The 12,486-nt window shown below is 43.7% G+C and overlaps 1 protein-coding gene across 1 annotated transcript; it reads left to right on the top strand.

Moving 5' to 3' along the window:
- The first annotated feature begins 11,013 nt into the window (after positions 1 to 11,013).
- On the top strand, positions 11,014 to 11,751 carry APOLD1 (apolipoprotein L domain containing 1). The gene has a single exon (XM_009075996.1). It carries the CDS (start codon positions 11,014 to 11,016, stop codon positions 11,749 to 11,751), a length of 738 nt encoding a protein of 245 aa, XP_009074244.1.
- The last annotated feature ends 735 nt before the right edge of the window (positions 11,752 to 12,486 follow it).

Raw genomic sequence — 12,486 nt, 5'->3', positions numbered from 1 at the left:
AAGAGACTACTGTTTTTCTAGACTCCTTCATGATCACTCACCACAGGAAGACCTGCCTACAGAATGGCTGAAGAAGGAAATGTTTCAGGTGCAATGTTTGGTCTGCTAAAAGAAGAAGGCTGTTCATCTTCAGATATCACTCTAAAGAGCCACAAAATAGAGCACCATATTTGTTTTTTTAGATCAAATCCAGCCCCCTGACTGCACTGTGTTCAAGTAAGGGCTGACAGTAAGAAGACATATCCACCCTCTCTGCCCAGTTCCAGTTCTTCAAGTCTGCAGTGCTGCTTCAAGTGTGATAACATTTTTCTAGAGCTATACCAGTTCACTATAAAATATTGTCATCTGATATGAACAATCACCTGATCTCTGATGTGCTGCAAATATAAAATAATATCCAGTATAAAAGGGAGCCCTAGGATACTGCAAGAGATGCTAGTCTCACAGATCTGGCTTAAATCTGGTCTACATATCAAGAATACAATTTGTCCTTAAAGGCAGAGTTGACAAACAAACGCCCAAGCAGTTTTGTCACATTCAGAGCCTTGATTCAGGATGGACATAAAGGCCATTCCAACGCCCAAACATCCCCTGGCAAATACTGAGTTTAGTATGGATGCAAGCAGTGGTACCTGTATGAGACAGTTGGGAGGTAGAGAAGACCACGCTGCAGCTCTGCTGCCTCTCATGTTAGCTGATTGCAAAGTTCTCAGCTTGAATGAGGCCTAAGACCACTAATAATGATTAAAAGGCTCCAGTTTGAGTGATGTGATTTATAGATCAAGATTCCAAATGATCTTTTTTAATTATCCACCACCACTCTGAGCTGTAAGCACAAGCATGGATTACGATGATACTTAGTGGACATCAACCTCCCATTGCATTATGTTGATAATCACTGAAATAAAAGCTTTTCTACACAAATTACTGCAGCAGTGGTTTGACAGGCATTTTGCTAGTGAATTCCATCATCTTACTGTTTATTCCTTTTTCCACATGATTCAGAAACTTGTTAAAGAATAGATCCTAGTGCAGACTCTTGCAGAACTCCCTGACCTTCCTCTATTTAGTCCTAGGCTTTTTTTCCAACCTTCTATCAAATAACTCTCCATGCTAGATTTTCCCTTTCATCCTGCTGCTGTTGACTTTATATTAAGTCTTTTCAGAGAGGCTTTGTCAAACATCTTTGGAAATCCAGGCAGATCACATCAAGCAGATCTATCTTCCCCGCATACTAGTAGACCTCATTAAAAAAATCTCCAAGTTTGTAATGCAGGACCTTCTTTTGTATGCTGAAACTATGCTGACATTATTGAAAAGTGTGTATTTATCCAAGAGACTGTTATGACCCTCACTGTAGCTCCAACAGGGTGTCTGGGACAGTCAGGAGGTGTATAGATCAAGAGTCCCATGGTCTGACAGGCTCTCAGGCAGCATTTTTTGCTGCTGTTGTGACAGGTGAAGGGTTTAGTACTAGTTTTGATTATTAACTAGCTGACCTTTCTATCCCATTTTTGGACAGTTTATTTATAATTTTATGTTTAATCTGCTAAAGTTTATGTTCTTTTCTGTGATCTTTATTCAGACACAAAGGCAGCTTTCTTAATGGTGCTTTGTCATTCTCAACCCTGTCTCCTGTTATCAGCATCTCTCCCTTTTCCAGGCATTTCTGGGTGGGGGGTAACCTGTGTTCCCAGCATGGTCACTTCGGCCATTTCCACCCATGTATGAGTATTAATGCTTCCAGCTGTTCCTTTGAGCTTCTTTTTAACAAGTTCAAGGTTTCCAAAGTGCTGCCATATCAACAAAATGTGCCAGTGCTGTCTTTCTTCCAGATTTCAAGCCCTGATGTTGAGAAAATCATAACACAGATTTTGCTCCGTGGCCTTCTCTTTGAATGCTAACCCTCTTGTTTTATGCTATCCACTGATGTATCCTTGTCTAGCAGTTACACGATTTGCTATATCTTGTCCTTGGGGATGCTGTCCTGAAAAATGTCACCACTGGTTGGCTTTCCCCCACTCCTCAGTTTAAAACCCTACTGACAGCTTATAGTCAAATGTCAATTTCTCTTTGGATCCAGATGAGATCCACCCCTCCTGTGTTAGTGTGTTTTATGCTATCCACTGATGTATCCTTGTCTAGCAGTTACACGATTTGCTATATCTTGTCCTTGGGGATGCTGTCCTGAAAAATGTCACCACTGGTTGGCTTTCCCCCACTCCTCAGTTTAAAACCCTACTGACAGCTTATAGTCAAATGTCAATTTCTCTTTGGATCCAGATGAGATCCACCCCTCCTGTGTTAGTGCTCTGTAGAAGTGTTCCTTTTTTTACCCTCATCCAGGCTGTGAAACAACCATCCACATCCCTCCTTGGTTGCAAGCAGCATAGTTGGAGCTTTCAGCAGCAGAGGAGCAGAGACATTCTGGTTTTCATTTCTTGCCCAGGAGCTTGCACATTCCATCCAGAGCTTCTCTCCTTCCTTTCACTATGATACAGGTACTGAAATAGACCATGACAATGCATCCCTCTCTGGCTTATCCTAGGAGCCACCCATGTACCATACTGTATGCATGTACTGCATTATGTACTGTAAACTTTGTCATCTTCATCTCCTTCCTCGTGTGCTTCCTCAGAGTAGTGGGAAACTCCTCTGACCCTCCAGCCTCAGTTCTTCCCTACCTGTGACCTAAAACATGGAGTTAGGATGAAAAGCTGGGTGCTGGATTTAGCATGTGTGCAAAAAGTGGGGATGGAATGAGTGCCAAAAGGGCCCTGTTAGTGATACTGCAAGGAACATGTGTTGTAGAATAGGGTTCTGTATATATGGTGTGGAGCAAGCACAAGCCACAAGACCCTGTACACACATGGGAATAGCGGCGTACTTCAATCTGACAGCTTACTCCAATTTTGTCCTCTGGAGTTCTCCTCCCAAGCCATGGGCATGTGTCCTCTAATCAGGAATGTGGTAGGGAGAGTGAATGGCAGAGCTCATATGGTGAGGAGACAGGCACTGAAGCAACGTGGGAAAAGGTATCTTAACAGCTAAATTAAACATGCTGCTATGTGTAGCCTGTGAGGAAGCAAAGAAGAGATTGCCTTCCACACAAGCACCTCTTCTGCAGTGTGCTTGTATAGACTGTGATCCTGCTTTAAGCATGAGTCAGAAGGCTGGGCCTTGGTAACCTAATTCTTCCCTGGTACAGCTTAGGTTTCCCTTTCCCCAGAGCTCTAAATGTCATGAATGTCAAATGAAGTGCTGTTGTTAAGATGTTATTTTACAGAATATTCCTGGAAAATACTTTTTTTTCATATATATTTCAGAAGATAGTCTCTTAAGCAATTTCCATCTGCATGCAAAGCACTTTTTGGCAGTGAGAAGGAAAGTGTAAGGTAGAATCTGTTCTGTGTTGGCCTCAGTGACAACAGGGTTTGTCTTGGCTTCATTCAGCTTGGGAAGATACAAACAGCTTTACTCTTTTCTGTAAAACTTGTCCTAGGCCAAGGTCAGCTGACACAAAAGCCACAACTTTCTTTAGTGTCTAGGGTGGATTAGAAAAAAAAGATCAAAAACCAGCTAAGGAAATATATTTTTTTTAATCTTTTGTTTGTTTTCTTATGTTGTTTGATTTTAGGGTAGGCTGTGGGGGATTTTTTATTACTGGGCTGGTAAAAAAGAGGCACTACCTTATCTTTTCAAGGGCTACATTTGATCAGACACTACCAGATAAGTTTACTACACTTTGAAGCATTTGTGCCTCCAAAAATAATGCTATTTTTAGAAAGTAGTTTTTCAAACTGCATGTGTTGCAAACTACAGGGTCACTTAGCCATGCCCTGCCCTAATGGCTTTTCCTAAACACTCAGGGACTATCTGCAGGTGCAGGGAAGCACATTCTGTCCCAGGTTTCCTTTCTTCCCTCCTGTGTCCTGATCATTTGTTCAGGAGGGTGCAGAAAGCAGGTCAAATCCACCCAGGTCGAGAGCATCTGCTGACCATCCTTACAGTCTCATGAAATTGGTCAGGGACACTGGGCAACTGAGTGCTCAGGCACAGCACACATCTGAACTAGGAGCCTGGAGAAACACCAAGCTCCTGTCCTCATCATGTCCCAGCTCTGCAGCTGGCCAGTTTTCCCTCTTCTGGAAGTACAGGTTTCCAGACCTCATGGGAGTGGGGACTTGCTCTTGCCAGATCTCCCATTAACAGATTAAGTCCTGTGTTTGAAAGATGCCCTCAGCTCCTTCTTGAGAGTATCACCCCCACATATATTTAAGTAGAACTACTAGAGTTTATAAAAATAGCATAAATGTTTTTTCTCTAAAAAATTTAAGTCAGACAATGTCAGTGCACTGAGATTCCATATCATCTCATGACTTTTTGTTTTTATTTTCTTACATTCTTGGTTCAATACTAGAGCAGATGCTTTTTTGGCACATTTGAAGTCACATCACCCAGCCAGCATCCAGGTAGCTGGTAGGGAAATGCAGAGGCATGTGGGGTGAACCCAGTCACTGCAGCTTTCTGGCCTTGGCCAGTGACAGGTATAGAGACAAGATCAGGAAGTGTTCATTGTGCAAATACAGGATGTCACCAAATCAGATTTTCCTGACAAAGGTACATTTTCCGAGCCCTCCACCGCAACCAATGAGTGAATTGTTGTTTGGTGCCCTCAAGCCTCCAAGTTTAGAGTTTTCTAGGTACTCCCAAAAGCTGAAACTTGTGACCTGACCAAGAGCCATATCAGAGCAACGGAGAACATTTCAAGAGGAATGTTGCCATGTGAACTTGACCATTGAGAAGTCCACAGGAAAAGACACACAAGAAATTAGGCTACCTATTTCTACTTTTCACCAACTTTTTTGCAGTTCTGGAAATATGGTAATGATTCTGTATTTTCCATGGTTCTTGGGTAGCCTGACTTGCTCATTTTGGTGCTGCTGCTCCCACTGGTAGGGCACTGAAAAGAGAAAGGTCCTCTAGCATCCCTAGTCTCACTAGAACCTGCATATTGCTGCACTGGGCTACATCAGCTGTGCCACAGGCAAAGCTGGAGGCATATGGGCTAAGTGGGGAGTTGTTTCTTTGTGCGTCAGAGAGAGAACCTTATGCCATACAGCCTGCACTGAAACATATAATTAAAGGTGGCAAATGGCAGCATAAGCTGGTCTGTCTAAGTCCATTGCAGAAATTCACTCTTCATGTCCAAACAAATACTTGATGTCTGCAAACACTACTGGCAGTGTTTTGACAAGGCAGTTTAGGATGGTATTTTTGTTACACGTATGCTTCCAAAGCAGGCACAGTCAGTGCACTTGACTAATATTGTACTTCAGTGGAACTATGAAGAGGAGTTCCTAACCCATAGGCTGTCCTGTTCCCCCCTACCCTGCTCTGCCCTTTGCATCTTTCCTCAAACCCGGATGAAGTCCTGACACACCAGTGATCAGAGCCCAGAGCAGACCATCTCACTCTGGAATGCTTGCAAAAAATTGATTTGGACCTACGGGTAAGGTTACCAAAAGCTGACGCAGCCCTTTTTGTCCCAGTTTGCTTTATTTGTTTTAGTTTTGGTCTAGCCAAGTTTCCACTAAATTTGAATGAATATCCTGCTGTGAAGAACTAAAATTTTTCATCAATTCAAATGAAAAAGAAAATAAAGGGAAAAAAAAAGACAGCTTTTAGCTCCAGAATCCAGCAGTTAAGGCTGAAAATACTCAGCATGACAGAAATCCCCTGTTAAAACAATGATATTTAAATGGGAATTTACTCAATTATTTGATCAAAACAATGTTAATAAAGGAAGTGTATATTTGAAACTCCAGCTTTAAATGTTGCACATTTGCATTCAAATGTTACATCGCAGTAGCTCCAAATGGCTTCAAATAGAACACTTCTGCTATATATCCCTTCTGCTGGAGAGAATGAGAGCTTAAAGACCAGTCCTTTCTGCCAAAATCCATTGAAAGGAAGAGATCTGAGGCAATAAAACATTCTTCCTTCCCTTTGCTAGTCACCTGCTCCCACAAAGTGCCCTCAGGGCAGATTTTTCATTTCAAGAGGATGTGACTAGATGGGAAAGGGCGGAGCTAGGGTTTTTTGCTATGGTTATTGTGAAACACCTGCTATGCCCTTCCACCATCAAGCCCAAGTGCTTCACAGGCCAAGGCCAAAGAGACTGCAGCAACAGAGGGGTTGGGGTAAAGCATACAGCAGCCAGGATGGTGAGGCCTCTGACAGCTCGCAGGACTGCCCAGTGAAGGTCAGACCGACCTCACAAGTCTTGAAATCCCTGAGAGCTAAGATTCACTCCATTCAGGCCCCTTGGACCTACTTGGTGACTTGGCAGATGTGTTCACATCTAGGGAGGTGCACTAATGGCTCTAAAAGCCTTTCCGTCCTTGGCAGGTGCTCAGAGAAGATGCTTCTCTCCCATCCTGCTCCTATTCCCACCTGCTGAGCTTTGCTGAAGGAGATCTCTGTAGTTATTGGTGGGAGAGATCAGCACTGTCACCAAAGATATGCTTGTGAAAGTGTCAGCAGGGTCAAAAACAGATGACAACATACTGCTGTAGGGCAACTGCCTAGGAAATAGTGTTTCTTATTATCATACACCTTTTTTATTTTTTTAATAAAGTTGACATCTGCAGCTCCTCATGAGAAGTCCTTATTTTCTGGGTATGTGCTTCATTAATGGGATGGATTGTGGGGAAACATTCTCTATAGGTGATGAATGAGCCCAGGGATGATCTTAGGCTGAGACCAACATATCAAGTGAAGTGCAGGTCTTCCAGTAGACAGGAAACTGTGAGAGAATACTCTTTAAAAAGTGAATTGTCTCCTCTGCACTCTAATCTTGTCCTCACCCCCATACTGAGCATTGCAGGGGTTTCTGACCACATTTTGCAGCTGAGTATATTGCAAGAAGAGACCTGGGAAAGGAAAGAGAGCATCCAAAACTGTCTTATCTTCTTAAGTTCATTCTAGACCGTTCTTTTCCTTTCTTTCATTATTTAATTTTTACCAAAACTCACTGTCCTAACAAGGACATATCTCCTGGCACGAGTTGTACTGCAGATGCAACTACATGAAAAAAAAAAAGGCCTATTCTATTCAGGAATGTGCAAAAGAACTCTCATATCTGTCAACTGCAAACCCTCGCCAAGGCAGATGGGCTCCAATTCAAGCATATGCTTGCTGAAACAAAGGGAAGGGCTAAAGTGCGGTTTCCTTCAGTTTCAAAACTCACCTTCCTGTTAAATGCATTATGTACAAATTGTAACAGACCAAAATTGCATATTTTAGCATCTTCAAAACTGTGTTTGATGTTTCCTCTTTCCATGCCTGGCACAGGCTGAAGTAGCTCTTCAGTGCTGTTTAATTTTTTGTTCATGTCCCATCTCCTGCAAGTCCAACCCTGACAAAACCCTTGACATAAAGTTTCACAGTTAAGATAATTGAAAACCAAGCTGCCATTGAGATGAATAATCTCAACCTTCTCCTGTTCCCACCTGTTGACTCTCAGTTCTTGTCCCTTTATAAGGTCAGCTCCAGCAACTGGATTCACAAATTGAGCAGTAAAGCCTTGCTGCTCAGTGACAGCTACATAGCTGTCAGATTAGACAAGGCAGGGGAACACTAGGGCACAATCAGGGGGTTTCTGTTAACGAACAGCTCTGAAGAGCAAGAATCCACCAAGCAGGAAAGAAGACACCCAATCTTCAAGCACAGCTGCACAAAAGTAATGTCCCCAGCACCACAGGCACTATGTCCATAAACACATATGCCACTTTGGTCTAAGGTGGGCTGCACCACTTGGTACCATGAAAAAAGCCTTTTCTCGTGACCCATCCAAAGAATTTTTCTTTCATTAAAACTGGCCCTGATTCAGCATGAAAGGCAGCACCAGAAGTGGCACTAAGGCTGTTCCTCCCCAAATACCTTCATCACCTCTTCCCTCTGGCCACATCTGTATGTGGGCACAACTGCCAGGCAACAGCAGGCAGCAAAAGAGGGTATCCCAATGACCTTTCATTTTTGTTTATTGATTGATGACCAGGCACCTTAGAAAAACAATGTGGTTGTTTCTTAACCAGCATGGTGCCTGTGGTTAAGAAACAGAGCAAAACCACAGAGAAATCACTCCTTTTGCAGGATGCTGCATGTTTTTATCTTTCTTTATCTGTCTTTATCTCCTTCTCTACCCTATGAGAAGGAGAAGGGATGGGAAGTCAGAGCAATCATCTTGCTGTGGAACTGCCTCCCTTTTATGGAGTGGAGCACTGCTCCAGCTCACACATCACTGCTGTGCTCCAGCCAGTCACACACACGATTGTCCCAAAGAGCTGGGATTTTAAAAGTACACTGGCCTTGAATGGAGTAGCTGGCTGACTTGATGCTTCGCTGGCTCTAGATGTGTGGTGGGGGGAAACTTCAATCATCAAGCAATTGGCTGCTACACCGCAGAGTAAAGTCAGTTGCTATTTCAGGGAAAGGAAAGGCAACTGTTCCCCAGAGGGAATGACTGCACTAGCTCAGTGCCAAGAATAGGCTGAGATTTTAAATTTTTTTTCCCTCTACACTTCAGGAAAAGCGAACACACAATGTTCATTCGCAGGGATCGTTTCCTGAACATGATGTGTGCTCACTGTCCCCCAGGCCACTTTCCAGTGTGTCATATCCTTCTGCACAAGGGAGAGCAGGAAATGGCAAACTCCCAGTATGAGGCAAAGCATTCCCATCGCAGTAATTGGTCCACAAGAGCTATAAATTGGTCTCTTCCAGAAACAGATCAAAATTTGTCTTTTGGGAGGTCAGCTGGAAACTGAAGGTAAGCTTGAACCAGTAATTTTTGGCGTCTCTCCGAGTACGGTATTAGGGAAGTGTTTGCAGGTTTTGGACTAACATATACCTTTATTGTTGGGGAGATTTTTCTCTAAGAGCAGGAATTGGATTTGTTTTCCTTTATGCTGGCATAGATCAGTGTATTCAAAAGATATACATCGCTGCATGGTTTATGCTATACATTGAATGACTGTTCAACTAATGCAGCAAGATGGTCGCTGTTATTGAGACCATTGACACTATTACCTGAGAGACTTCTCAGCAATAAAAACTTCAGAACAGGCTGTTAAGAGGCTACAGGAACTGATATATTTAATGATCATCATATTGATCTATTGTTGTTATTAATTATATGCTCATTGTTCATTTCAATGCTGGTATCCATTTAGATTACTGTTAATCCTTGTGCTTTCAGATTTATTATGGTGTAAAAATAAGAGGACACTGCCTCCAGCTAAGAAAAGCACAATGTACTAAGTGATTCAAATGGTCCAATGATACCAAAAGAGCCTGGGGCCATTTTCTGAAGGGCATAGAGGGCAGTCTTAAAGGTTTCTGAGTGAGACGGATTAGGACAAGCAAGAAGAAAGAGGGAAAATGAAGTTAGAATTATTTACTTACACACTTCAGTATTGAAAGATTATTTATGGTACAAAGTTTCCTCCTTCTGAAACATGAGAATTCTGCAGAATGAAGCCCCAGGGATCTCAGCTATATAGTGTGCTTGTGTAAGGGGCCGGAGACCTCCAGTTCACACAATACAGAAGGCTTAGAAGTGTTAAGGTGGCTGCAGCAATGAATAGTTTTGCCTGGCTGGCTCTGTGATAGGGTCTTTCTGCTACAGAGACTTCTTTTGGCTATGAGGGTATTATGGTCTGCAAACAGCTTCTTAGCTCTATGGCTAGAGCTTCCTAGGTGCAGAGGCAGCATAGCTATGTGCACAATGCAGTGTTGTGAAACACAGAAGCTCTGCTCCCACCAGGTAACTGGCGGTGCTACATCACTCCTGTTGACTTCCTTGCCTCAGTTTCCCTGTAAGCAGGGTTAAGGATGCTGCCTTCCTTTGTAAAGCATTTTGCACCCCTATAGCAACCTGCAGATGCTTATTGGAACACGTTTTTCATCATGTCACCCCTGTGACAAAGAACAGACAGCAAACACAGATCGCCTAGCACAGAAACCCTGAAGATTCACTCTTTAAAAGGGAAGACATTCTACTGCTCTCTTGCCAGGAGACGATTGTCATAGCCAGCAGTTTTCAAACCTTTTCTATTCACAGGCCTCTGTATTTCCCCTGTTCCCCCATCCCTAAGGAGTTCGCACTAAAAGTGGGCCTGCTTTTCTGATGTGCTCTCCATGAACATTTCAAATGAGGTCCATATGCCTCTCTGCCACTGTAACTGGGGATCCATGACCATGGGATGGACTAAGCACCACAGAACAATGGTTCCCATCTTTGTCCAGACACTGATGCCAGATTACAATAGGAAAAAATGCTGCAGGACCTTGAGTTACTTAGACTTAAAGAAAGGAAGGATGTTCACAATACCCATCTGAGGCATCAATGAGCTTCTCAGCTCCTATATTGAAAAGCCAGACCATGACTCCACTAAGCACCTTCCCTCTGTCCTCCTTTAATGGGAAATCACCCCTACATAGAAACCTAGGATGGTGGCTTTCACCTCTTCACTGCCTGACCTTTCTTGTGAAAGGTGCCATTGTATATTGCAGATCCTCTGAATCCCACCACAGGGACAACAGGTTAGTTCTGGCAGCATTACTACTCTGGGCACTGAGACACTTAATCTCAAAGGAATTTCTGTCCCCATGGTTCTAAGAGACATTTTGTGTCTTCACAGTGCTAATAGCACAACCTCTGACCCCAACCCTCAAGATATTTTAGTCTTCTCAGGGAACAAGAAAAACACAAAAGTTTTTGTCTGAAAGTTGCAATAGAATACGTAAGTAAATGTGCGTGTGCACATGGTCACGTGTGTACGTGAGTGTGCATGTGTGTGCAGATGGAAAACCTTTCATGTAGCTGTGTGAAGCAGCAAAGATTTGGTTGGATGCCATCCTTGAAATGATGGTCCAGGCTGAGCATGTCTTGTGGGGTTTTTCTGGCATAAATCCTAACCTAGCCTTTTCTGTTTCTGGACAGAAGCCATGGAGAGAAACAGTGATGCTGTTCCACAAACGCTAGACCCCACACACCACTTCCACATAGCACTGCTGGATCAGAGACAGAAGCTGCATGGCCAAATTGCTCACCTTCACAAGGTAGCTCATAAACTCAACAAGCTCCGCAAAAGGTCTGTGATTGCCAACGTCAGCGGGAGCACCCTGACTGCTGCAGGGGCAGTCACAGCCATCCTGGGTCTGTCCCTGAGCCCGGCCACACTCGGAGCCTCTCTTCTGGCATCAGCTGTGGGTCTGGGCCTGGCCACTGCTGGGGGAACCATCAGCATCACTTCTGACCTCTCCTTAGTGCTCTGCAATTCTCGGGAGGTGAGGAAGGTGCAGGAAATTGCAATGACTTGTAGGAAACAGATGAGGGAAATCCTCGGCTGCCTGGAGTTCCTTCGCCGGGGGCAGGGCCCAGGGGACCCTACACTGCGCCAGTCAGAGAAGAGAGCCTCCATCTCCCTGTACAACTCTGTCTGCTTCATGGTCTTCTGTGGCTCCCACAGCTTCCTCGTGCCAGAATACACACAGGAGGTCACGAAAGTAAGCCAGGCTGTGCTGAAGGCCAAAATCCAGAAGCTGGCTGCCAACCTCGAGACCTGCACCAGGGCAATGGATGAAGTCTGTGACCTTCTTGAGTCCAGAACAGAGCTTTCCCCATGCAAGAGACTCAACTTGGATACTAAAACCACCACTGAGATTGTAAAACCATCCAGCTGAAACAGTGCTTTCCCTATATTAAAACTGGGTTTGGAGACATTACATTATTAATTGTGACCACTAGCACTGCTACCCATTACTATCGTAAAATTTGTGGTGTTGATGCACAGAGGTGAGCACACCTCGTGAGTTATCTGTATCTGAACACAAATTCCTTCCTGATAGGAAGATATAACTTAGACACACCCCACCAGCTGACAGCAGACACCTGACTCAGGTGGGAGGTTATAATGAACACATGGACTATGTTGCACACAGCAGCAGATCTTAGAGCCTAAAGGCAAGGGTAGGCAGACATTCCTCAGACCCATGTTTCCCCAGCCATCTTTCCAGCTCTGCTTCCCCAAGGCAGCAAAAAGAAGTGGGTCAGGAAGCTGATGAATGAACCTGGTTTGTAAACAGTTTATGAATCTGAGAGTGGTACAAGGGCTGGGGTACCCTAAAAAGCCAGCAGCTGCCAATTTCCAGTAGAATACAGTCCTGTTACCAAGGTACATCTGGAAAGGCTATAGAAAGAAGCAGCTCCAGATATGACAGACTGTATGGATGGCTCATCATCCCAGGGTGAAATAGCAGAACCCGAAATTGTTATCCCTTTTGAAGAAACCTCTCCAGACTGAGAATTGTGATGTTTGTGTTCTATTTATTTACATTGGGATTATTTTAAGGTTTTGTTATTGTATTTAAAGATGTATATATTTCTTTCTTTTAAAAAGGAGGCCACTGCTCCAAAGG

The sequence above is a fragment of the Acanthisitta chloris genome, unplaced genomic scaffold (genome assembly GCF_000695815.1).
Source record: "Acanthisitta chloris isolate BGI_N310 unplaced genomic scaffold, ASM69581v1 scaffold39895, whole genome shotgun sequence".
In the NCBI taxonomy this organism is placed as follows: domain Eukaryota; kingdom Metazoa; phylum Chordata; class Aves; order Passeriformes; family Acanthisittidae; genus Acanthisitta; species Acanthisitta chloris.
Note: the sequence above shows the minus strand (reverse complement) of the source record. Positions and strands in the feature narration are given on the sequence as shown.

Coding starts and splice junctions, on each gene's coding strand:
- APOLD1 (XM_009075996.1), top strand. CDS start 11,014: ATGGAGAGAAACAGTGATGCTGTTCCACAAACGCTAGACCCCACACAC.